Source organism: Rhinatrema bivittatum, chromosome 4 (assembly GCF_901001135.1).
Source record: "Rhinatrema bivittatum chromosome 4, aRhiBiv1.1, whole genome shotgun sequence".
Classification (NCBI taxonomy): domain Eukaryota; kingdom Metazoa; phylum Chordata; class Amphibia; order Gymnophiona; family Rhinatrematidae; genus Rhinatrema; species Rhinatrema bivittatum.
This window is the reverse complement of record NC_042618.1, coordinates 67,913,700-67,936,590: the sequence shown is the minus strand read 5'-3', so window position 1 is coordinate 67,936,590 and position 22,891 is coordinate 67,913,700. Positions and strand designations below refer to the sequence as shown.

Genomic DNA, 22,891 nt, shown 5'->3' with positions numbered 1-22,891 from the left:
CTCAGGGGACGGTGGACCGGTTGGGGCATTTGGGGGCTATTGTGTCGGTTCCTTGAGAGGAAAGAAGAACAGGAAGGTGCTCCATTTATTTCATACTGCTGAAAAAGGAAGGAATGTTTTACCCAATTTTGAATTTTAAAAAAAAGTCAATGCGGCCCTCAAGGTTCCTCATTTTCATATGGAGACCCTGAGGTCAGTCATTGCAGCGGTGTGCAAGAGGGAATTTTTGGCATCTCTGGACTTGACAGTCTTATCTGCACATAGCCATCAGACTGGAGACCAGTGATTTCTAAGGTTCATGATCCTAGGGGAACATTTTCAGTTTCGGGCTCTTCGTTCGGACTGGAAACGGCTCCGCCTACATTCACCAAGGTAATGGTGGTAGTGACAGCTGCTGATACATCCGTATCTAGACAACAGGAATATTGGTTCTTACCTGCTAATTTTGGTTCCTGAAGTACCACGGATCAGTTCAGACAAGTGGTTTTATGTATCCCTACCAGAAGATGGAGGCAGAGAACAAAACTTTAAGGCACTGATACATAACAAAAAGTGCCACCTGCAGTCCCTCAGTATTGACCTATACTCAAGCCATGACCCCCAATAAACCTTAGGGTGAACAGAGACAAAGTTAGAGTCCCCTGAAACGAGGCCCCCTTGACTTAACATAAAACACATACCAAACTATGTACCTCTCTCATTAATCTGAGTATATCACATACCAGCTCAGCAACATCCAGAAGCAAGGAAGTCTTTCGAAAGATGGGGACAGGTCTCTGGACTGATCCATGGTACTTCAGGAATTAAAATTAGCAGGTAAGAACCAATTTTACTTTTCTGTTCATACCCCGGATCAGTCCAGACAAGTGGGATGTACCCAAGCCCCTCTATTCTGGGCGGGAACTGGAAAGACCCACATGCAACACACTTTCCACAAAAGTCACCTCTTCTGGAGCCTGCACATCCAAGTGGTAATGTCTGATAAAAGTGTGAAGAGAAGACCATATCACCGCTTGATAAATCTCTTGCAGAGAAAGCAGTTGATACTCTGCCCATGAGATTGCCTGCACCTTGGTGGAATGCGCTCTCAACTCCTGACACTGACCGGCCCTTACAGATGTAAGCCAAAACAATCGTCTCCTTCAACCATCATTCAATAGTGCCCTTGGAAGCCTTATTGCCCTTTTTGCTTCACTGAACAGGACAAACAGATGATCAGATCTCCGAACAGCATTCGTCACCTTAAGATATCGCAAAAGAATCCGACACACATCCAATAAGTGAAGATCTTTTGCCATAAGAAAGTCCCTCAATCACCTGGAAAATTAATGGACCCAGCTCTTCCTTGCGAATTAGACGGACCACCTGTGGGGTGTTACCTTCCATGACTGGCACTGCATCCAGATCCTGCATGGTATCCCCTAATGCATCCACCGGATCCTGGACCAGATCCTGAATCAGATCCCCCAAGGCATCAGCAGGGTCCTTGATCTGGATCAGATGGATCTGGACAACTGTTCCATCCGACAAATCTTCCGCCTCCATGGCCCACCTGAGCCCCAGCAAACACAGGATCCTTCCTGACTCCACCAGGTCTTCCTGGTGCAGGATCTCTTGGACCCCAACTCCTTCCTGGCTAGATAAGCCTTATGGAGGAGGAGCACGAAATCCATAGATAAAGACTCCAGATCCAAGGAGGAAGAGTTTGGATCATCAATTCCCCAAGCCACAGCCCCTCCTCCCCCCCGTCCCCGCCACCAGCGGGGTCCTTTGCCACCGGAAACAGGGTGGGAAAGGAGTCCCGAGGACCTGAAATGCCTGACGGAACTACAGTACATGCTATCAAAATGGCCACCGGCTCCTTCGACCCACCCCCAGCTGCCCAGCTGCCTTCTCATTTCTGCCAGCCACCCCAGGGGTCCGGTGAGGCACAATCGTGGCAAAACACGATCAAATTGAGGCAAGCCCGAGTCAAACCGCAGTCACGACAAAGTTTGACGTGCTGTGTGGGAGTCAGTATGCTAGCACGGTCGAGCCTGCACATGCGATGCGGTCAGGCCTAAAAATAACCCCTGCTAACGAAAACACTCCCGCCGCTGTCCGGTGCTGAAAATCAGCACTCATCTGGTCCCGACGAAGGTAGGTAATTTGGCCCGCTACCTCCTGGCAGGTAACAAAGTCTTACCCGCTCCTCCACACTGCAGCTGTCTCTTTCTGCTGCAAACCTTTTTTTTTTTTTTTAAAGAAACAGAACACCACAGGAAAGGAAAAGAAAGGAAAGTACTTTCCTGCTTCTGGAGGCCACCGAGGAGCCAGGAACACCGAAGGAGATAAGGGCCCAGAGGGGTTGAGGGAAGCAGGGCCCCTGGCTATCAACCCTCCTTGCCAAGGAGGGCTGTTTGGACAGGGGTCACCAACCCCCACTCCCTCGGCTCCACCCGAAGGATGGCCTTCGAAGGAACCTAACACCTTGGGGAGCTGAATCCTCTTCTTATTCAAATCATAACCTTTTAGAACTCCAGACTGGAGGTTTGCATCTCTACCATCTGCTGGAGACAGAGAAATATTGAAGGACAGTAGGTGGCACTCTCGGTTATGTAGCAGTGCCTCAAAGTTTTGTTCTCTGCCTCCATCTTCTGGTCGGGATGCATAAATCCACTTGTCTGGACTGATCCGGGATACGAACAGGAATTGGCTCACTTGGGTGAAGTCAGAAAACCTCTGTCAATTGATACAGAAGGTGCTGTTACAGTTGAAGTATCTGGGCTGGGTGGTGAATCTAGCGAAGAGCCATCTTGTTCCCTCTCAGACCCTGGAGTATCTGGGAGCTCAATTAGACATGCTGGAGGGGGAGAGTGTTTCTCATGGACGAGAGGATCCTGAAGTTGCAGGGTCAGATTTGACGCCTGTTAGAGCTGTCAATGTCCAAGGTCTGGGAGTATTTACAAGTCCTGGGCTCTATGGCATTGACACTGGAGCTGGTGCCTTGGAATCCATTATCAGAGTAGTTTCATTCTTCCCCTTCCTCTCAAGGGGGAAGGCAGGGATTGTCTTTCATGGTAGCTTATTCATGCCAATCTGGAGTATGGTGTGGAATTAGAAGTTCTGGATTGGGTGATACTCATCACCAATGCCAGTCTTTCGGGCTGGGGAGCAGTGTCAGGATCATTCAGCACAGGGACAGTGGTCGAAGAAAAAGGCTTCATGATCAATCGATTAGAGACAAGGGTGGTACTTTATACTTTGCTTGCATTTCTGCTACGGTTACATGATTGTCCTGTGTGGATCCTATCAGACAATGCAACGACGGTGGCCTACATCAAACCGATAGGGAGGAACCAAGAGTTGGGCAGTGGCTCAGGAGGCCCAGGGGGGTTGATTCTCTGGGTAGAGCAGCAACAGGAGCAGATTGTGGCGTCCCACATTGCTGGAGTGGACAATATTCAAATAGATTTTCTCAGTCAGAGAAAGCTAGACCCTGGAGAGTGGAACATGTCAGAGTCTGCTATGCATCTCATTCACTAGAGATGGGGACATTCTCAAAAGGATTTAATGGCGATCAGACTGAATGCCAAGGAATCTCGTTTTTACAGCTGTTAGAGAATACGGGGCAGAAGGCATAGATGTTCTGGTTCTACCATGACCTTCAGGCATTCTTCTTTATGTCTTTCCTCCATGGCCACTGGTTGGCAAGGTGATAACATCGAATAGAGAAACATCCGGGCAATGTGATTCTGGTGGCTCTGGAGTGACCACATCACCCATGGTTTGCAGATCTCGTCAACATGGCCATAGAGGTCCACTGAGGTTCAGTCATTTGTCGAATCTTTTCTGCCAGGGTCCAGTATTTTCAGATCAGGCTTCTGTGTCACAGCCTGGCTTTTGAAAGGAGTCAGCTGAAACGGAGGGGATATCCTGAAGTGGTTATTAACACCTTATTGAGGGCAGGTGACCTTCCTCAACCTTGGCGTATATGAGGATTTGCAGGGTCTTCACGTCCCAGTGTATTGTTAACGGGGTGCAGCATATTCAGTCTACTGTATCACATATTTTGACCTTTCTACAGGAGGGTTTGGTCAAGAGTCTGGCTTTTAATTCTCTGAGAGTAAAGGTAGTGGCTTTAGGCTGTCTCCTGGGTAAGGTGGATGGATATTAGTTGTACGCGGATTTCTTTTGGGGGGGGGGGGGGGGGAGGGATGACAAAGAATTTGCGTCCTCTGGTGAGGAAGATTTGTCCTTCTTGGAATTTTAATCTGGTGCTTAGAGGAATGTGTGAGGCTCCCTTTAAGCCACTGAGGAGAACATAAGAACACAAGACATTCTGCTATTTACAATGGAATTATTCAATGCAGACTATAGTAACATAACATATATGATAAAAACAATAACCTTGTTGTATTAAGGCTGTGTACATTGATTGTTGCATTTTGGTTTTCCTTTGTTGTGCCTAATAAACTTTAAATTATAAAAAACAAAAAACCCCCCAAACATAACGGGCAATAAAAACCAAATCAAAAAAGTTCAATAACACAATTAACTTCAAATGAAAGTACTAAAAGCCTCTGTAAATAAATAAGCCTTCAACTGTTTCTAAATAATTATACATCCATTCCCTGTCCAAGAGCCAGTGGGATAGAATTATTTTCCTCTAGGGTAGTAATATTCAATTCCAGTCCTCGAGGGCCACACATGGGTCAGGTTTAAGGATACCTCTTACGAATGTGCATGAGATGGATTTGCAGACAATGGACGTGGTGTGTAAGCACATCTATTTCATGTATATTCATTAGGGAAATCATAGGATTTACATATTTAAGTCCCCAAATTTCATGTCATATGTGGGAGATATTATTCAAGATTCTTAATGTGGCTATCATTTTGGCTTGGATACAGGTCAATACTGAGCAACTGCAAATGGCACACTAAGATATGTAGCAGAGATTTATACCCCACGGGATAACCAAGCGAGCGTACAAAAAGGAAAAGTATCAACAATCAGTAAAGGAGTTACAAGAACAAATGAAGAAGTTTAGAGAAGAGATTAAACAATTTAAGCTGACAAAATTCCTCAGAGATGAAGGAGATGATAAAAAAGGCAATGTATATTTATGGATGTCCAACCAGAACCAAAAGTATAGGAAACCAAAAGTGACGTTTGCAGAATCATCAGATGACTCCTCAGAGGATGATGTGAGACCTACAAGACGTGCTACAGAAAGATCTAATGATGAGAGAACCATTGAAACAGATACCCATTTTTTTAGATCACAACACGTCATGCAAGGATGACAAACGATTAAAAGAAAATCCGGGCAACACACGACGTCCGTATGGACGGACGAGACAAACAAGAAACAGATAGGAGGAACATCTGACATGGGGGTCATCAATATATCATCCATGACATTAATGGAATCACAAATGTCACTGCTCAACAAGGGCTTATCTTTTGCACCTGTAAATAAATATACAGCCTTCGAAGGAGAAAAATTTCTATATAGATTCATTAGACAACTATGGTTGAGGTTGTTCTTTGCGAACTCCGCCACTCAGACAAATAACAAGGATGATCTGGCACCCCAGTCTACATGGGTTCCACCTGGACCTATTGATCCGATGATCTATTCATTTGCAGGAGTCGTACGGAAAGAAAGTTTCAACATGGTGATTAAACGTCCAACACGAGTCCATAATTTAACACAAGCAGAGGCACAGGCATTAAAGGAAATTCGAGACAATCAGTAGATTGTCATAAAACCAGCGGATAAAGGAGGCTCCATAGTGGTCCAGGATAGGACCGGGTATAGAGAAGAGGTGGAGCGACAACTCAATGATAGTACCTACTATCAATGATTAGAAGGGGATCCAACCCAAGAGATTAAAAGAATAATAGATTCAACAGTTGAGCAAGTCCTGAGAGCAGGATGGATTACAGAAAAGGAAGCCCACTTCCTCACAGTAAAACATCCGATGTGACCGGTTTTCTACACTGTACCTAAAATACACAAATCATTACATTCACCACCTAGGGCGCCCTATAGTGTCCTCTAAGGGGTCGCTTCTTGAACCTTTATCACGATTTGTGGACCGCTCTTTGCGTAAGTTTATACCACAAATCCCCTCGTACATATGAGACTCCACTCACCTTATGACAATTTTACAAGATTATCAACCAGTTCAAGATTCAACGTTTCTGGTAACTATAGATGTCACTGCTTTGTACACCAGTATTCCACAGGATGAAGCATTAGAGGTCATTACAGAAACATTAACAACCATACAGGCGCATCAAAGGACATCGAATGCATTCATCAGAGAGCTGGCTGGTATAGCCCTACAAGAGAACTATTTCACCTTCTTAGGTCAATATTATAAGCAGATTAAGGGAACAGCTATGGGAGCCACTATGTATCCTGATCTTGCCAATCTATATATGTTGGCCTTTGAGAGAAAGTGGGTACAAAATAATCCACATAGTCCACACATTCAACTATGGAAGAGATTTACTGACGACATATTTGTGATATGGCATGGAGAAGAGGAGGAATTGAAGCAATTTATACAATGGCTTAATGGATGCAATCCATATTTGAAGTTTACCAGCCAATACGATAAGCACTGTATAGCATTTTTGGATATTCAAATCACATTGACTCTGGAAGGGTTCAATTTCTCTGTCTTTCGTAAACCCACAGATAGGCACATGCTTCTGCACTACTCGTCGTTTCACCCTAATCATATAAGGGATAATCTACCAGTGGGGCAGTTTCTCAGATTAAGAAGGTTATGTTCCTCGACAACAGAATTTAAAATTCAAGCGGAAGACATGAGAAACAGGTTCCTACAGCGAGGTTACCCAGCTTCGATTGTGCGAAAGGCCTACAAAAGGGCAAAATGGGCCAATAGAGATTTGCTTTTAAAACCTAAAACCGGACAAACCAATGAAAGGATAGTATGTGTGTTACCATATACACCAGACACAAATGTTAAAAAAGAGCATCTTGAAACATTGGACAATCCTACAAATACACCCCAGCTTCAATGTTTGCACTGACTAAAGCTAAAAATTTGAAAGATCTGGTAGTCCACTCCAATTTGCTACAGATTAGGACCCATGTGCACAGACAAGAAGGTAGTCAGACAACATGTGGAAAATGTAGTGCATGCAATTACATGCATGTTGGCACACGACTGGACATCCCGGGACGAAGAACATTTCATTTCAGGGATCAGTATACTTGTGACTCCGCAAAAATGGTGTATGCTTTGTGGTGTCCCTGTAACAAAGTATATATAGGAAAAACCATGTGGAAGATCAAGATCAGAATACAGGAACATGTCAGTCGCCTGAAACACCAAATTGAAGGCGCACCATTTAATAGAACACTGGCAAGAAATCGGACACCGACCAGAAGAGCTAAAGGTAGCAGTGATCTTCCAAATACAAAAACATCCACGAGGAGGCGACCTGAACCTCACACAAATAGAACAGTTCATCTACACATGGGACACGGTGGCTCCTAAAGGGTTGAACCGAGAAAGTGACTGGTCTGTCTATATGTAGGAGGACATTCATTGGACGTTGCTTAATAAGAACATAAGAACATGCCATACTGGGTCAGACCAAGGGTCCATCAAGCCCAGCATCCTGTTTCCAACAGTGGCCAATCCAGGCCATAAGAACCTGGCAAGTACCCAAAAATTAAGTCTATTCCATGTTACCGTTGCTAGTAATAGCAGTGGCTATTTTCTAAGTCAACTTAATTAATAGCAGGTAATGGACTTCTCCTCCAAGAACTTATCCAATCCTTTTTTAAACACAACTATACTAACTGCACTAACCACATCCTCTGGCAACAAATTCCAAAGTTTAATTGTGCGTTGAGTAAAAAAGAACTTTCTCTGATTAGATTTAAATGTGCCACATGCTAACTTCCTGGAGTGCCCCCTAGTCTTTCTATTATCCGAAAGAGTAAATAACCGATTCACATCTACCCGTTCTAGACCTCTCATGATTTTAAACACCTCTATCATATCCCCCCTCAGCCGTCTCTTCTCCAAGCTGAAAAGTCCTAACCTCTTTAATCTTTCCTCATAGGGGAGCTGTTCCATTCCCCTTATCATTTTGGTAGCCCTTCTCTGTACCTTCTCCATCGCAATTATATCTTTATGAGATGTGGCGACCAGAATTGTACACAGTATTCAAAGTGCGGTCTCGCCATGGAGTGGTACAGAGGCATTATGACATTTTCCGTTTTATTCACCATTCCCTTTCTAATAATTCCCAACATTCTGTTTGCTTTTTTGACTGCCGCAGCACACTGAACCGACCTCTTGGTGATCTAAGAAGATGGTGATACAGAAGCTGCCACACTGGTAGAGCACATCCCAAAAAAGTAAAAATAAAAGAAGGATTTTGGGAGTGAGTACCACACCAATCATACACTTCAAGATTTAGAGGCAGGGAAACACAATCCCAAATCCATAGAAAAACACACACCATAAATAGGGACACAGAGGTAAGCGGCTGATGATTTAAGAGAGGACCACCGGTCGGAGACAGCATACCCATTAATAGAATAGTTTGCTAGGTATGGTTACAAAATGCATGACACAGCGCTAATAAGATCAGATGTAACATCAGAATAGTTTGACTGTCATGGTAATAAAATACATGAAACATCAGGTATATTAGTTTTAATAACACTCCCGCTGCAACAAGTAATTCTCTTGAATAAGAAGTTTGTAATAAAAGCAACCAGCAATCAGCGGGTCATGTCCAGGGATTGGACACAGGTAATAACGAGAGGTAAAGGGCCGATCGGTCTTTAATTTTAGCGGGCAAGCACACAGAGTATTTCAGAAAAATAAATAAAGACAGCTGGGTTGATAGCAAAACAATTTAAATTGATTCAAATTGATTAATACATCTTAAGCAAGCCAGCACAGCCTAGAGACAGGACAGCAGCGGACGTGGTGCATGGTAAATCACCACCAGGTCCGCCAGACATTGAATAGGATTCAGCGCAACCTGATGACAAAATGGTAGCAGACGTGGTGGAGGTCAGGTTTCCATCAGGTCCGCGAGACACAGAGGAGAAGGGGTCCGAGGGAGGAACGGGTCCCACCCAAGTCCGACAATGATGTTAGCGGCAATAATTGAAATTCATGGGCGGTATTGAATTAAATGGACAAGCCTGATGAAATCAGGCTATGAGCAGTAGTGATGCAGAAAAATTGACACACAGACAGGAGGTAGATAGTAAAAATGAAGAGGTTTGGAGGAAAAATTTATCACAATCAAAATTAATTGGACACACCAGAGACCACCTCGGTCTGGGAGGGGACAAGCAGTAGTTAGCCCGCGGTAGATTTAAAAGCAGGCAGAGTAGAGAGAGATGCTGGAATAAGAAGATGAAGGCGTCACTCACTTTAAGAAACTTGAATGAACCTGAAAAGTAAGTACTAAACACTTGAAAGGTGGTGAAAAGAGTTTTAGAAGTTTTAGATAGGTTGTATGGTATTTAATCTGATTTTGTTTAAGAAACGTCTTAAAACTGTGAACCCGGTACGGACACAGCAGATCATTCTCCCGCCATCCCTGAAGCAGGCAATGTCTTGCCGAAACATGGCCAATGTCGGGCAGGCGGATCCGAACCCATGAAAAGCAATAAGGGCAGCAGCCTAGATAAGTACACGAAACAAGAGAAAATTGTTGGTTGGGTCAGATAAGCAGCCAGGGGGAAGTGGAATAATAATAATATTTAAAAAGGATAAAAAAAGTAAAAAGAAAAAATGGACACAAAGAGTGAATAATAAAGAGCAATAGATGGGGCTATAAAGAGCAACAATTACAAAGTGGTTGTCCTGAAACTTAGCCACCACACAAAACCACCAAACAAGGGTTTCCCTTGAACAGTGGGGGTTGGAAATTACATCAAAATACAGCATCTGATGATCATTGCTTGTCAGGTGGGCAGCTACCCCGATGGACAAGTTTTCTCCATTTGTAAGAACTAGATCCATTATTGCCCCATTACCTCATGAGTTTCATTACCATTTGACTGAAGAAAGCCCCTTAAAGGGGGTTTAAAAACAAATAAACAAAAAAGAAGTCATTCTTACCTTCAGCTGAAAATCCTACCCATGTGAGGTAGGATTTTCTTGTCAGAGGAAGAGGATCTCCACGCAACGTCTGTCTCTTTCTCTTACCCAGTTCCATCAGCTGTACACCAAGGCACTGCTCTTCATCAAAGCCCACAGCTTTTAATAAGGGAGAAGAAATTAATGGTTACAAAATCCTAACACAAACTCTTATTGTTGGACTATGCATTCAATAAATATATATTGGCCCATCCAGTTTGCCTATATTCAGACTCTTTCTCTATTGTTTTTTACCATTTTGGGTGCATAAACATATAAATTCCCAATGCTTAAATAATACCAGCACCACTCCACTCCCTCCACTGTCCCAAGGATGTAGTTCTTTCATGTCTTCTATTTGTTACCCTCCATCAGCTTTTAGGATTGGGAAGCTTCTCTTGCATCACAAAACATTACATTTCATTTTCTTCCTTTGCCATCTTGTAAAATCCCTTTCTGGTTTTGAAATGGAATGTAATCCTAGGAAATGGCAGGGGTGCGATGGGGAGAGAAGAGCTCTCATTGGATATCCTCTATCTCAGACCCCATGTTAAAGTTAGTTATCAAGTGTACTTAAGAGAACCTGCAGCAGTGTGGAAAGGGAAGCAGAGATACTACAAGGACCCTGTATGTCAGCCCTCAGAGACAGGTAACACAGTCAGAAACAAGAGCAAGACACAAGTGTAAGGAAATAAAATACTTTCAAAACTGCACTTAAGCCTAGCAAACCTGAAAATCTGCTAGGCTGAAAAACATTTGTATGGTTCTACTCTCACAAGGCAAAAACGTATGAATCTTATGTCAAGAATTAAAAGTCTCCTCAACCTTGTCCTTGTCTGATTATCAAGGGGCCTGTGCTCTAAGACCTGACAGGAGTGGGTGTCCAGGTGAGCCAGCAGCACTTTTTCTGGAACTGAAGTGAACATTTACCGTATTTTTCGCTCCATAAGACGCACTCCCCCCCCCCCCCAAAAGTGGGGGGAAAATGTCTGTGCGTCTTATGGAGCGAATATAAAAAAAACCTAACTACAACCCCCCCACGACCTGCCAAAAGTCCCTTGTGGTCCAGCGGGGGTCCGGGAGCGATCTCTTGCACTTGGGCCGTCAGCTGCCAGTAATCAAAATGGCACCACGACCCTTTGCACTTACTATGTCACAGGGGCTTACCGGTGCCAATGGTCGGCCCCTGTGACATAGTAAGGGCAAAGGGCCGTCGGCGCCATTTTGATTACTGGGAGCCGACGGCCCAAGTGCAAGAGATCGCTCCCGGACCCCCGCTGGACCACCAGGACTTTTGGCAGGTCGTTGGGGGGGGGGGGGCAGGAGGGTGGGGGGGTTATAGTTAATTAAATTTAAAGGATTGGGATGGGGGGTTTTTTTTTTTTTGGGGGGGGGGGGGTTCCCACAGAAAGAACGATAAAAGTTTTCTGATCTGGGGAGTGGACCAAAATGGCCCTCCCCAGACCCGAAAACGAAATGGGGACAAAAAAAAATTTTTTATGAACTCCCCTAATTTGCTCCATAAGACGCACAGACGCCCGGGAACAGAGCCGGTTTAGCACACCATTTTTTTTTTTTTTATTTCCCCCCTCTGAATCCTAGGTGCGTCTTATGGAGCGAAAAATACACTAAATAAAAATTCCTGATCATCCACCAGACCATTCCAGAGAGATGGGATTTTCTCCCCTACCAGCAGATGGAAATAGAGAACAAAAGATTTACTGTAACTGCCTACTTAAGGTACTGTGCCACCTGCAGGCACTCAGTAATTCTGTCTCCAGTAGATAGTAGAGGTGTCAAAACCTGCAGTTGAAGTTTTGGTGGACAGATGGCTCCCAGGGGTGGCTAGGTCCTTTGTGGGCTATCCTCCTGGTTAAGCAGAGATGAGCAGGAGGATTGGCGACCCTTGGCATTGCTTGCTCCTACTTACTGGTGGGGAGGGGGGGGGGGGTCTGAAAGCCAATGGTGCTGGCACCCTCTTCTCCTCCATGGCTGCATCAACAGCCTCCATCAGGAAAGTGTACTCTGTCTTTTCATTTGGGGTGCTAAAGTTAAAAGGAAAAAAAAAAAAAAGAAATGCCGTTCTTTTCAGATCAGAGGAAGGAAAACAGAAGATACTGCCGTTAAGCAGCACTTTTCCAGCTGAGTGGGGGAGATTCATGGGCCCATTTTTGGCAGCAGGGAGGAGAGGGGAATTGCTGCGTCAGGTTATTTATTCTAACTACGTGGCTCCTGCATTTTGGGGCTCCCACTGAGCGAGGGAAATGAGGGCCCTGCCTGACATCAACAAGCAGTGCATTGGGTTATTTTATTTCAGCTGTGTGGATCCTGTATTATGGCGGCTCCCACCGGGCGTAGGAAATGAGGGCCCTGCCTGAAGTTGGCAAGCAGCGCGTCCGGTTATTTTATGTCAGCTGCATAGCTCCAGTGCTACACAGTGCTCTAGTGTTCTCTCCCCCCGCCCTTGGTGCTTCCAACACCTTCTCCTGTACAGGAACATCTTGCCTCTCCATGACTCAAAACGGGTTTCCATGCCCTCTGGACTCTGAGTCAGAATGAGACTGCTTTTGGCAGCACTGACCTCCCAAACAAATTTCCGCAATCCCTTTGGACTGAGCGACGACATGTTTCCTCTGATTCATCCAGAAACAGCCAAATCTCCAGGGATAGATGAACAAGATGCCATGCCGATGACGCACTGCCACCAACACTATAAATTGGGAAAAAAGCCTCTCCTCGGAGCTGGACTAACTACGAAAGTGTTCTCCCTCTCTTTGCCAAGTTACTGCAGAACAGCCCCATAGCTCCTCAAATGAAGCCCCCCCCCCCTCTTTTTTTTCCTCTAAAAGGAGAGCTTCCTAAAGAACAGCAAAGAAGTAAAAAAGGAAATTTATACTTTCCTGAAGTTGTCCGAAGTCCAGGAGAAAGGGAGATAAGAGCAGGAATACTGAGGGAGCCAGACCACTGGCTATCCAGTCCACCCAATGGCACCAAGGCAAAACCAATCTAAGGGCCACAGACCCCCTGTGCTAGCCCCTTCTCCACCAAGAGATGGCTCTTAAACAGAGCCCGATACAAAAACCCACAGGAGGAATGTGGATCGATGAGCAAACACACTAGACGAAATACCAGAACAACAAGTGTGTTACATGCAAAAATATATTATTGATGGTACAGGATAGCCACAAGATGAATGTTTTAAACAAGCAAAAATTGCCTTCAGAACGTGTGCATAGCAAGATTTATTAAACAATAGGTCCCCCAACACGGAACCATGTTTCGCATGGGCTGCATCGGAAGGGAGAGAATACACGTGGATAAGGAATCTATACAAATAAATTGTTGAATAGGAACTCCAGAAAACAAACAAAAACATAATAAATATGTAGAATAGACCATAAAAAATTAGCAAGTAGCAGAGGAGGATGTAGTACATACCCAAGATAGCAAATAGTTTTAATAATGCTATGTACATCAAAACATTCCAAAAGAGGGCTGTGGAAGACAAATAATATAAAATAGATTAGGGCAAAGCATGCTAAAAATTTCGAAGTAATGATTTGGACAAGAAGGAACCAGAAAGAACACTTACCATTTGTACGCATAATAAATTTAGGATTGGAAACTGAGAGGTAGACAATCTGAAATCATCCTGGATACAAGGAGGAGAAAAAGAAATGAGGGCATGAATGCAGAAAGGTAGATGGTAAACTAAAATAAAAAGAGTACACTTACATACTGGTGAAGAATTAATGAAGCAGAGTCAATGAAAGGTTTGAGAGAAAAGAAAACGGTAAATAACAAAGACAAACGTTAGGAGTACAAGGTAATATATAAAGGGCAAAACACAGCCCAGACAAACCAGAAACAGAAAAGTGAGAAACAAATGAGTGTGGGATAAAACCAGAAAGTATCATGGATAGGCAAAAAGAAGTATATTGTGAATGGCACAGATCAGCCAGTGAAAGAATGAAAGGGATACTCGCAAGGTGAACATGGCATTCAAATCAGCCGTGAGACAGGCTCAGAGGGCTGTGAATGGAACGATGGAAAAGGGCTGAGGAGCGAAGGGAAGTGCAATGAACTGTATTAGTAAAATATTCAAAACAAAAGCATCGGTAATGAGGGTGAGCTGAAATGAAGATGAACTTAGATAAAGAAGATGTGCATAAAACTTGAGACTCAGGACTAGCCGGGTAGCTAGAGAAAAAAAGGTGAACACAAACTCAAACAAAAGCAGAAACAAAAATAGGAGTGAAGTACTGAGGAAAAATTGGAAGTACTGAGAAAAGGGGGCATAAAAAATAAAGCTGCAAAGAAGGAAAATGCACTTGTAGCAGCAAAGTGAAAATGCAGAACACGGTGGGGTGTCAAGATATACTAAAAACAAAAGCCAAATAGACAATCTAATATTGTAAAAAGGGAGTAAAAAGAGGATGAAGTGTCACACTATAGTCAAATCAAGAAAACAAACCTTTTGAAACATTGAAATAGAAGTCACAAAGTATGGCTAACAAAAGCGGGGATGAGAACCGGGGACTGGCATTTTAAAGTAAATAAAGGCATGAAACGGGAGGCAAGCCTAGCTAAGAGGGTGTGACGGTACTGGTTACGTAACTAGAAAACAAACCGGTAAGAAGCGGCATCAAAGCAGGGGAAGCCCAATATAAGGGGCATGACAATATTATGTGTGCTTCAAGCTTAGTCAATTAAAAAGGGGGGATAGAAACTAAAGAAGGAAAAAAGAAAGAAAACTGAAAAAAGTAAAAAATGGAACGGGCAAGATTGAAAGGAGGACATGAAGGGGTCAAAAATGCAGTCAAAAAAGCATTTTAAAAAGCTACTTAAATGTGATAGGAAAGCTCACGACTGAAAAATATAATAAAGAGTTTAATGGATAGGAGAGAGGAAAAAAAAAGAAGTTAAGGGAGCTGAAAGGGAAAAGGGAGGCAGGAAAGAAAAGGGAAGGGAAGAGGAGGGGGAAGGGGAAGGGGAGAAAAAAAGGAAGGGAGAAAAAAGGAAGAGAGAAAGGGGGAGCAGGGAGGTGGGAAGGACGGAGAAAGGGGTGAAGAGATGTAGGGAAGGAAATGGAAGGGGAGGGAGTGTGGGAGGGAGAAGGGAAGAGGAGAGGAGAGGAAAAATCAATAGTAAAGAGCTAAAAAAAAGAAATAGAGATGGGGGGCAGTGAAGAACGGCAGAATGATGAGCAGAAAAAAGTGGAAGGTGAAATGGCAATTAAAAGAATGTCGACCATTCGATCTCCCTATTGAGACCAGTGGGAGAAAAGTGCATTGAATTTGAAAATCCAATGTTGTTCAAAAAGGGATGAGAAATTGCCACTGCGGGAGGCAGGGGGGGGAAGATGTGGAAAAACATTCAAGCGCAAAGAATCGTAAATAGGAGGTAGTATGGTTTTTTTCAAGCCAATGATGTACAAGTGGGGCTTCAGACTTGGATGTGCGAATGCAAGAACAATGTTCAAAAATTCTGGTCTTCAACTTATGGGACCTGCCTACATAAATGAGGTTGCAAGGACAAAGAATCTCACAGATTCTGCCTACTGAATCACAGTGGGAAGTATGACGAAGATTGTAATTTCTACCTGTGGTGGGGTGAGTGAACTTGGACAGATTACAAGATATTGGGCAGGCTAAGCAAATGTCCACATGGTGAATGTCCCGGAGGTTATTGATTGACAATAACCGTAGTGTCTAGAAAAGAGGAAATGAGTAGGTCACAAGGACAAGCAGGATGGTAGTCATCCACATGGGTGACATCATCAGATTGAGCCCCAACACGGTAAACTTATGTCAAAGCTTCTACAACTTTGTCTTGCCACACTGGACATGCTCAACATGCCCAATACTACAGGTCCACACGGTGTCTCCTCTTCAGTCTTACAACATAGAATTATATATGAATCAACAAATAGGAGAAACCAACTTCACGGGATGGCAGGCAGGTTTCGTGAGGACTAACATCCTGCTATCTTCAGAGAACACCTGTTACAGGTAAGCAACTCTGCTTTCTCTAGCTATAGGCTGCTCCCAAATATAAAAGGGGTACCAACAGACACATAAACCAGGTGCCAATGGGCATAACAACAATGGTGCTGTTGGTAACAGAGGGAGAAATAGCCTGAACCCAAACAGAACCTAGGTGAGAGACAGTTCAGTTCTACATCTCAAACAGATTCCGAAGGACAGATTGGCCAAAACTACTGTCCCATCAGCCATCACTTTCCAAGCAATAGTGAGATGTGAACGTGTGGAGAGAATTCCAAGTTGCAGCCTTGCAGATCTCCTCCATGGGAACTGCTCGCAAGTGGGCCACTGATGCTGCCATGGCTCAGACAGAATGAGCCTTGACATGACCCCCAGGATGCAGTCCTGCCTGGGCATAACAGAAGGAGATGCAATCTGCTATACAATTCGATAATATCTGGCAACAGCAATCCCCAATTTATTATCATCAAAAGAAACAAAAAGTTGGGTGGACTGTCTATGGACTTCTGACCGCTCCAGAGAGAAGGCTAAGGCTCACTTGCAGTCCAAACTGTGAAAGGCTCGTTCATCTTGGTGTAAATGGGGCCTGGGAAAGAATGAAACATAGAAACATAGAAATGACGGCAGAAGAAGACCAAACGGCCCATCTAGTCTGCCCAGCAAGCCACGCAGTTCATCCATTTATTTATTTATTTATTTTCCCACCCTTTTTCTCCCTCCACCCTTTTTCTCCCTCCCACCCATCACTATTGGCTTCCAGCACCCTCCGGCCCCAACTCCTTTCCACCCCTCCACCATGCAGAGAGCAGCGCTGTATCCGCATCCCAGTGAACATCCAGCTCAAACAGGGGTAGCAACCGCCGCAACAAGCAGGCCACACCCCTGCCCCATACTCCTACCCACCCCTGCTTTGTTTGTTTGTTTCTTGTTTTAGTTTTTTTTGGAGATGGCAGCCCTCCGTGAAGGCGGAACACCAACCACTGGCCACTGGCATCCCGCTCCGTGAATGCCTCTGTGGCTACTGCCGCTCCGTGCAGTGTTTTGCTGCCTGAAGGTGGAACCCCAACTACTGGCCACTGGCATCCCGCTCCGTGAATGCCTCTGTGGCTACTGCCGCTCCATGCAGTGTTTTGCTGCCTGAAGGTGGAACACCAACTACTGGCCACTGGCATCCCACTCCGTGAATGCCTCTGTGGCTACTGCCGCTCCATGCAGTGTTTTGCTGCCTGAAGGTGGAACACCAACTACTGGCCACTGGCATCCCGCTCCGTGAATGCCTCTGTGGCTGGTTAAGATGGAAATTCGTTACCACCTTAGGCAGGAACTTAGGGTACGCATGCAAGATCACCCTGTCATATTAAATTTAGTGTAAGTTGGATAAGTCACTAAGGCCTGGAGCTGACTGACCCTGCGCGCTGAGATGACAACCACCAAAAATATGAGTTTCCAGGTCAGATACTTCAGGTCACAGTTGCACAGCAGTTCAAAAGAAGTGTTCATCAGCTGAGCTAATACAATGTTGAGGTCCCAAGTCACAGGAGGCGGCCTTAGGGGAGTTTTCAACTGAAACAGGCCCCACATAAAACATAAAACTATAGGCTGCACTCAGATGAACTCTAACAGAGCTGGTTTTCAAACCAGCCTTCGATAGGTGTAAAAGGTAATCAAGCAGTTTTTGTGTGGAGCAGGAGAATGGATCTAGGGCCTTTTTCTCACATCACATGGAAAACCTCCTTCACTTTAGTCCATAGGAATTTTTAGTGGAAGGCTTTCTAGAAGCCACCAGGACCAGAGACTTCCTCTGCGAGATTGAGGGGGGGGGGGGGGGTGTCGCAGGATTTGCCTCTCAACATCCAGGCTGTGACAGGGCCTGGAGACTGGGGTTTCACAACCTGCCTCAATCTTGATTGATGAGATCAGGGGAAGTCCCCAAACTGATCAGTCTCCAGACAGACAACTCCAGTAAGAGTGGAAACCAGACCTGTCTCGGCCAATAAGGACTATAAGGATCATAGTCCCCTTGTACTTGCGAAGCTTTAAAAGGAGTCTTCGCTACTAAAGGAATCGGAAGATACATGTACAAAATACCCTTGTCCCAATGATGGGCAAGGGTGTCCGAGGCTGGTTTGCAGTCTGACCTATACAGGGAGCAGAACTAAGGCACCTTCCTTTTGCAAGGGAACGTGACTAGATCTATGTCCGGGCTCCCCTAGAGGCGGAATATCTGATTCGCTACCCCTGGTCCAGGATCTGAAGGCTCGACTCAGTCTGTCTGCTACTACGTTCTCTGTCCAGGTCAGGTACATGGACCTGAGCATCATCCCATGGGGCAGGTTCCAGGACTAAATGTGTACTGCTTCTTGACACAGGAGGTACGATACAACCTAACTACCTGGTTGTTGGTTTGGTTCAGGATAACTTTGGTGGACAGAGATCTTTGAAAGCCCATAGTGCGTACCTGATTGCCCGAAGCTCCAGGAAGATGATTTGACAAGAGCGTTCCTGATTGGACCAGAGACCCTGGATGTTGAGCCCATCTACAAGAGCTCCCCAGCCCAGGGTGGATGCATCCGTGGTCAGGACAATTTTGGTAGGAGGACTTTGGAAAGAAATCCCCTGTTCCAGACATGAAAGTATCTGTCACCAGGACAGAGAGTCCTGTAGGGGCAAGGTGATTCGGCTGCAATCCTGGATGTTGTACATTTCCTGGTGCCACTGCAACTTCAAGATCCACTGGATCCTGCATATATGTAATTGTGCCAAGGGAGTGACATGGACAGTTGCAGCCATATGGCCCAATAACCTCAACATGTGCCACACTGACTCCGGCTGGTTCTGCTGAATCTCTGCTGCGATAGTTGTCAAAGTGACAGCCCTTTGCCAAGGCAGGAAAGCCTTGGCCCGAGTCATGTTTAGAGGGCTCCTATGAAGTCCAATTGAAGTGACGGGCTGAGATGGGACTTCGGGTAGTTGATGACGAAACCCAGCAACTCCAACATCTGGATGATCAAGTGCATTGATCTGACCACCCCTGCCTGAGATGTGCTCTTGACAAGCCAATTGTCCACATAAGGGAAAACATGCACCCTCAATCTACGGAGATGTGCCACCATCACAACCAGGCATTTTGTGAAAACCCATGGGGCTGATGCTAACCAAAACGGCAACACTCGATACTGGAAGGGTTGTATTCCCACCACGAATCATAGGTACTTCTGGTGACTGGGAAGATCTCTATATAAGTGTGCACATCCTTCACATTGACAGAGCATAGTCAATCCCCTCTTTGTAAAAAGGGGATCAAGGTGCCCAGGGAAACCATCTTGAACTTTTCTTTTTGATAAATCTGTTCAAGCCCCTTAGGTCTAGGATGAGATGGAGTCTTCCTGTTTTCTTTAGAAGTACCTGGAATAAAATCCCTACTCTCTTTGCCCCTGGTGGAATAACCTCAAATGCCCTGGCTGATAAAGGGGAGAAGAGCTCTGTTAGTAGTACCTGTGCTACCGGTCCCCAAAATGGGCTCGGAGGGCAACTTATAAGGACATCCAATATGTTTAATCGATACCCTTGGCAGATGATGGAAAGAACCCACTGGTCTAAGGTTATACTAGGCCACTGGTTTGCAAAGAACCGCAGCCTGCCTCTGACTGGAAGATCCATCATCTCAGGTAGAAGTAACTGGACTACGCTCCTTACGACCCAGTCAAAACCCCGTGCCTAGGATTGACTGAGGCGTTGGCTGGGCTTTGGGGGCTCTCTGCTGCCTGGGACAGTCGCAGGAACCCTGATGCGGTTGACATGAGCAAGGGGGTGGAAGATATTACTTCCTCTGGAAAAATAAAGACTTCTGCCATTGGATCCCTGCAGGCGCAGATTCTCACTGCAGCCTCAATTCTGTCTCAAAAACATCGTAGGTCACTTGGACCTCATGTTTCCCACACTCCAGGCCCTTATGCACCAGCGACATGAGGGTGTCCTGCTGCTGCTAAGGCAGCTGCTTAGCCACCTCCTGCACCTGCTTCCAGATGTTCCACGAGTATTGGCTCATGTATAGCTCGTAGTAAGCTATGCGGGCAATGAGCATGGCTCCCTAAAAAACCTCTCCTCCAAAAGCATCCATCGCTCTGTGATTCTTCCCCATGGGCGCTGAGGAATAGGTCTGAGACCACTTGGTTCTCTTGAGAGCAGATTTGACTACCATAGACTGGTGGGGAAGCTGCCACTTATCGAATCCAGGAGCCTTCTGGAAGAGATAAACCCTGGCAGCCTTGTTATTCACAGGAGGCACTGTAAGGGGGTGTTCTCATATCCTCATCAATAACTCCCTAAGGATATTGTGTACTGAGACTGTCATGAACTGGAGGATTTCAAGCATTTTGTGCCTGGCATCATCCTCTGTCATTAACTGAAATGGGATGGCATCCACCATCGCCCTCACAAACCCTGTGAAGGTTAAGTCCTCAGGTGGAGACTTCCTTCACTCTTCTGGAAGAGAAGGGTCTGAGGGAGACCCCCAGAGCCATCGGAGGACTCCATAGTGTCATCCCCCCAGGGGTCATCAGGGCCCTCATCCTCACAAACAGACAGGGGATGGGGCTCTAGGCGTTCGTCCTTCATCCAGCGGTGCAGGCATCAGCAGAATTGGACAAGGGGCTGAAGACCTTGGTGTTTGAGCTGGCCTGGGTGGAGCTTCCTCCTCCAAGGAACCAGCAACGATCACTGAATCAGCAGGGGAAGCTGCTGTGCCCATACTGGTAACCACTGCCAGTTGGGTCGGTAACGTACCAATGAATGCATGAAGCTTCTCTAACAGCAGCTCTAAAACAGATGCTACTGGTTCCAGTGCCAATGGCCTGATGCCCCGCATTGCCCGCCAGCTGGACTTGCCACTCAAGCTCTTCCTCGAACACTGCCTATGCCAACACCAACTGGAAGGAAGCAGGGGTGGTCAGAGTCTCTTCGGAACCGAGAGGAAGATTGGTGACTGGTTTCAGGACCAATGGAGACTGTAGCAGACCTCTGGCACCAATGGAGGACTGGTGTTCCTTGCCGCAGGGTCACTTCAGGAGCATCAGAGCATGAGATGGTGCATCCCTGTGCCCGACACCGTGCATCAATGGGGACCAATGCTTCTTTGGCTTCCCTCAATGTTCAGTACAGTCTTTCCCTGGTGCTGAGACTGACGACGATGCACCCAATTGTCCTCGTCCTGGAGGAGCCCGACGTTGGCCAGTCTCTGGCACCCCTATCAGCTGACAGCATTGATGGTCCTGCCAGTGTTGATGGCTCAGTGGCCATCAGTGCGGCTCCAAGGTCCTTCAAATAAATGAAGCCGTCAATGCCTCTGTCTTCTCCAACCCGAAGAGTTGTTCCATCTTATCGAGTTGAAGACTATGTTCTTTGGGGTTATCTGGGTACATTTGTGGCAACCACAGATGTCATGTGATGCCCCCAGGCACAGGACACATACATCATGGGGGTCCATGATGGACATGGCCCTTGGGGACATAGGGCATTGCCAGAAACCAGACGCAGCAATGACGGGGGAAACAAATGGGAAGCAAAGTAAAATATCGATGGCAGCAGGCGCTGAGAGCAGACAGGCACCGAAACACCACCACCATGGGAGATCTACTGCAAAAGGAAACTTACCGATAAACAACAAAAACCCTGACTAGGAATGCTACGAAAAGGACTGAAAAGGACCTGGCATCGAACGCAGACAAAAAAAAAAAAAATCGCTAAAAAACAATGAAAAATGGAAAGTTTTCTAAAATAGGCCACAAAGGACAAAAGACAGCTCACCAACCGCGATGCTGCAGCTCTGTGGAAAAAGAGACTCTGAAGAAGGACCCCACGTGGACTTGTAGTATAGGGCATGCTGGGTATGCCCAATGTGGCAAATCAAAGTTCTAGAAACTCTGACATACGTTTTCTGTGTTGGGGCTCCATCTGATGATGTCACCTATGTGTTAGGACTACTATCCTGCTTGTCCTTGGAGAAATGCTGTATCTATCATGACTGCAGGTTTTCCACCTCAACCATCTGCTGTAGACAGAGAATACGGACTGAATGACTGAGGGGGCACAGTAGAGCAGTGAAGCTTTTGTTCACTGTTCCCATCTGCTGGGTGGGGAGAAAAAAACACTTGTCCGGACTGATCTGGGAATGAAAAGGAACCTGGTGGTTAACTCTTCCCTCTTAAAAAGGCAATATCATCAATGGGATATTACCCTCAGGCATAGGAATTTCTCCCTCTTCCACAGGAGCCCTATCTTCCTCCCAATCCACAGGAGGATCTACAGGAAATTGCGCCCCCCCCCCCCTCCCTGGTAAATCCCTCAGAGTGCGCCAAATGTAGATCCACCAGCAGACTGGTCTCCAGCCTTTTTCCCTTAGGACAGAATACAGGAGCAGGGATCCCTGAAAAATTACCTAATTAGGCAGATGCCTCAGAAACAGCAGGTTTTTTTTTTGGTCTTATAAATATGCCTTATGCATAAGCTGAACAAAATGCAGGGGGAAAAACATTTGTCTGATCCTCTACAGCAAACCCCTGCCCAGAGGAGGCATCCCCTGCCCTAATGCACTGCCTTCCACTGCCTCAGGGGATTTGTCTCCTCCTTCCTAAACCTCTCTGCACTGAGGGGGAAAGGGACAAAATGGCTGCCAAACCCCCTCCTTCCAATTTCTCAGCCCGCATTTGCAGCTTACAACTGTTGCCATTTTGCGGCTGCTCGAA

The 22,891-nt window shown here is 45.7% G+C and overlaps 1 protein-coding gene across 1 annotated transcript in view; it reads right to left on the bottom strand.

The window, feature by feature from the left end:
* Positions 1–22,891, bottom strand: part of WDHD1 (WD repeat and HMG-box DNA binding protein 1) — a 247,833-nt gene that overhangs the window by 92,194 nt on the left and 132,748 nt on the right. Inside the window, exon 15 of the mRNA XM_029597432.1 lies at positions 10,126–10,263. Within this exon, the coding sequence (XP_029453292.1) occupies positions 10,126–10,263 (138 nt within the window). The remainder of the gene's footprint in view (positions 1–10,125; positions 10,264–22,891) is intronic.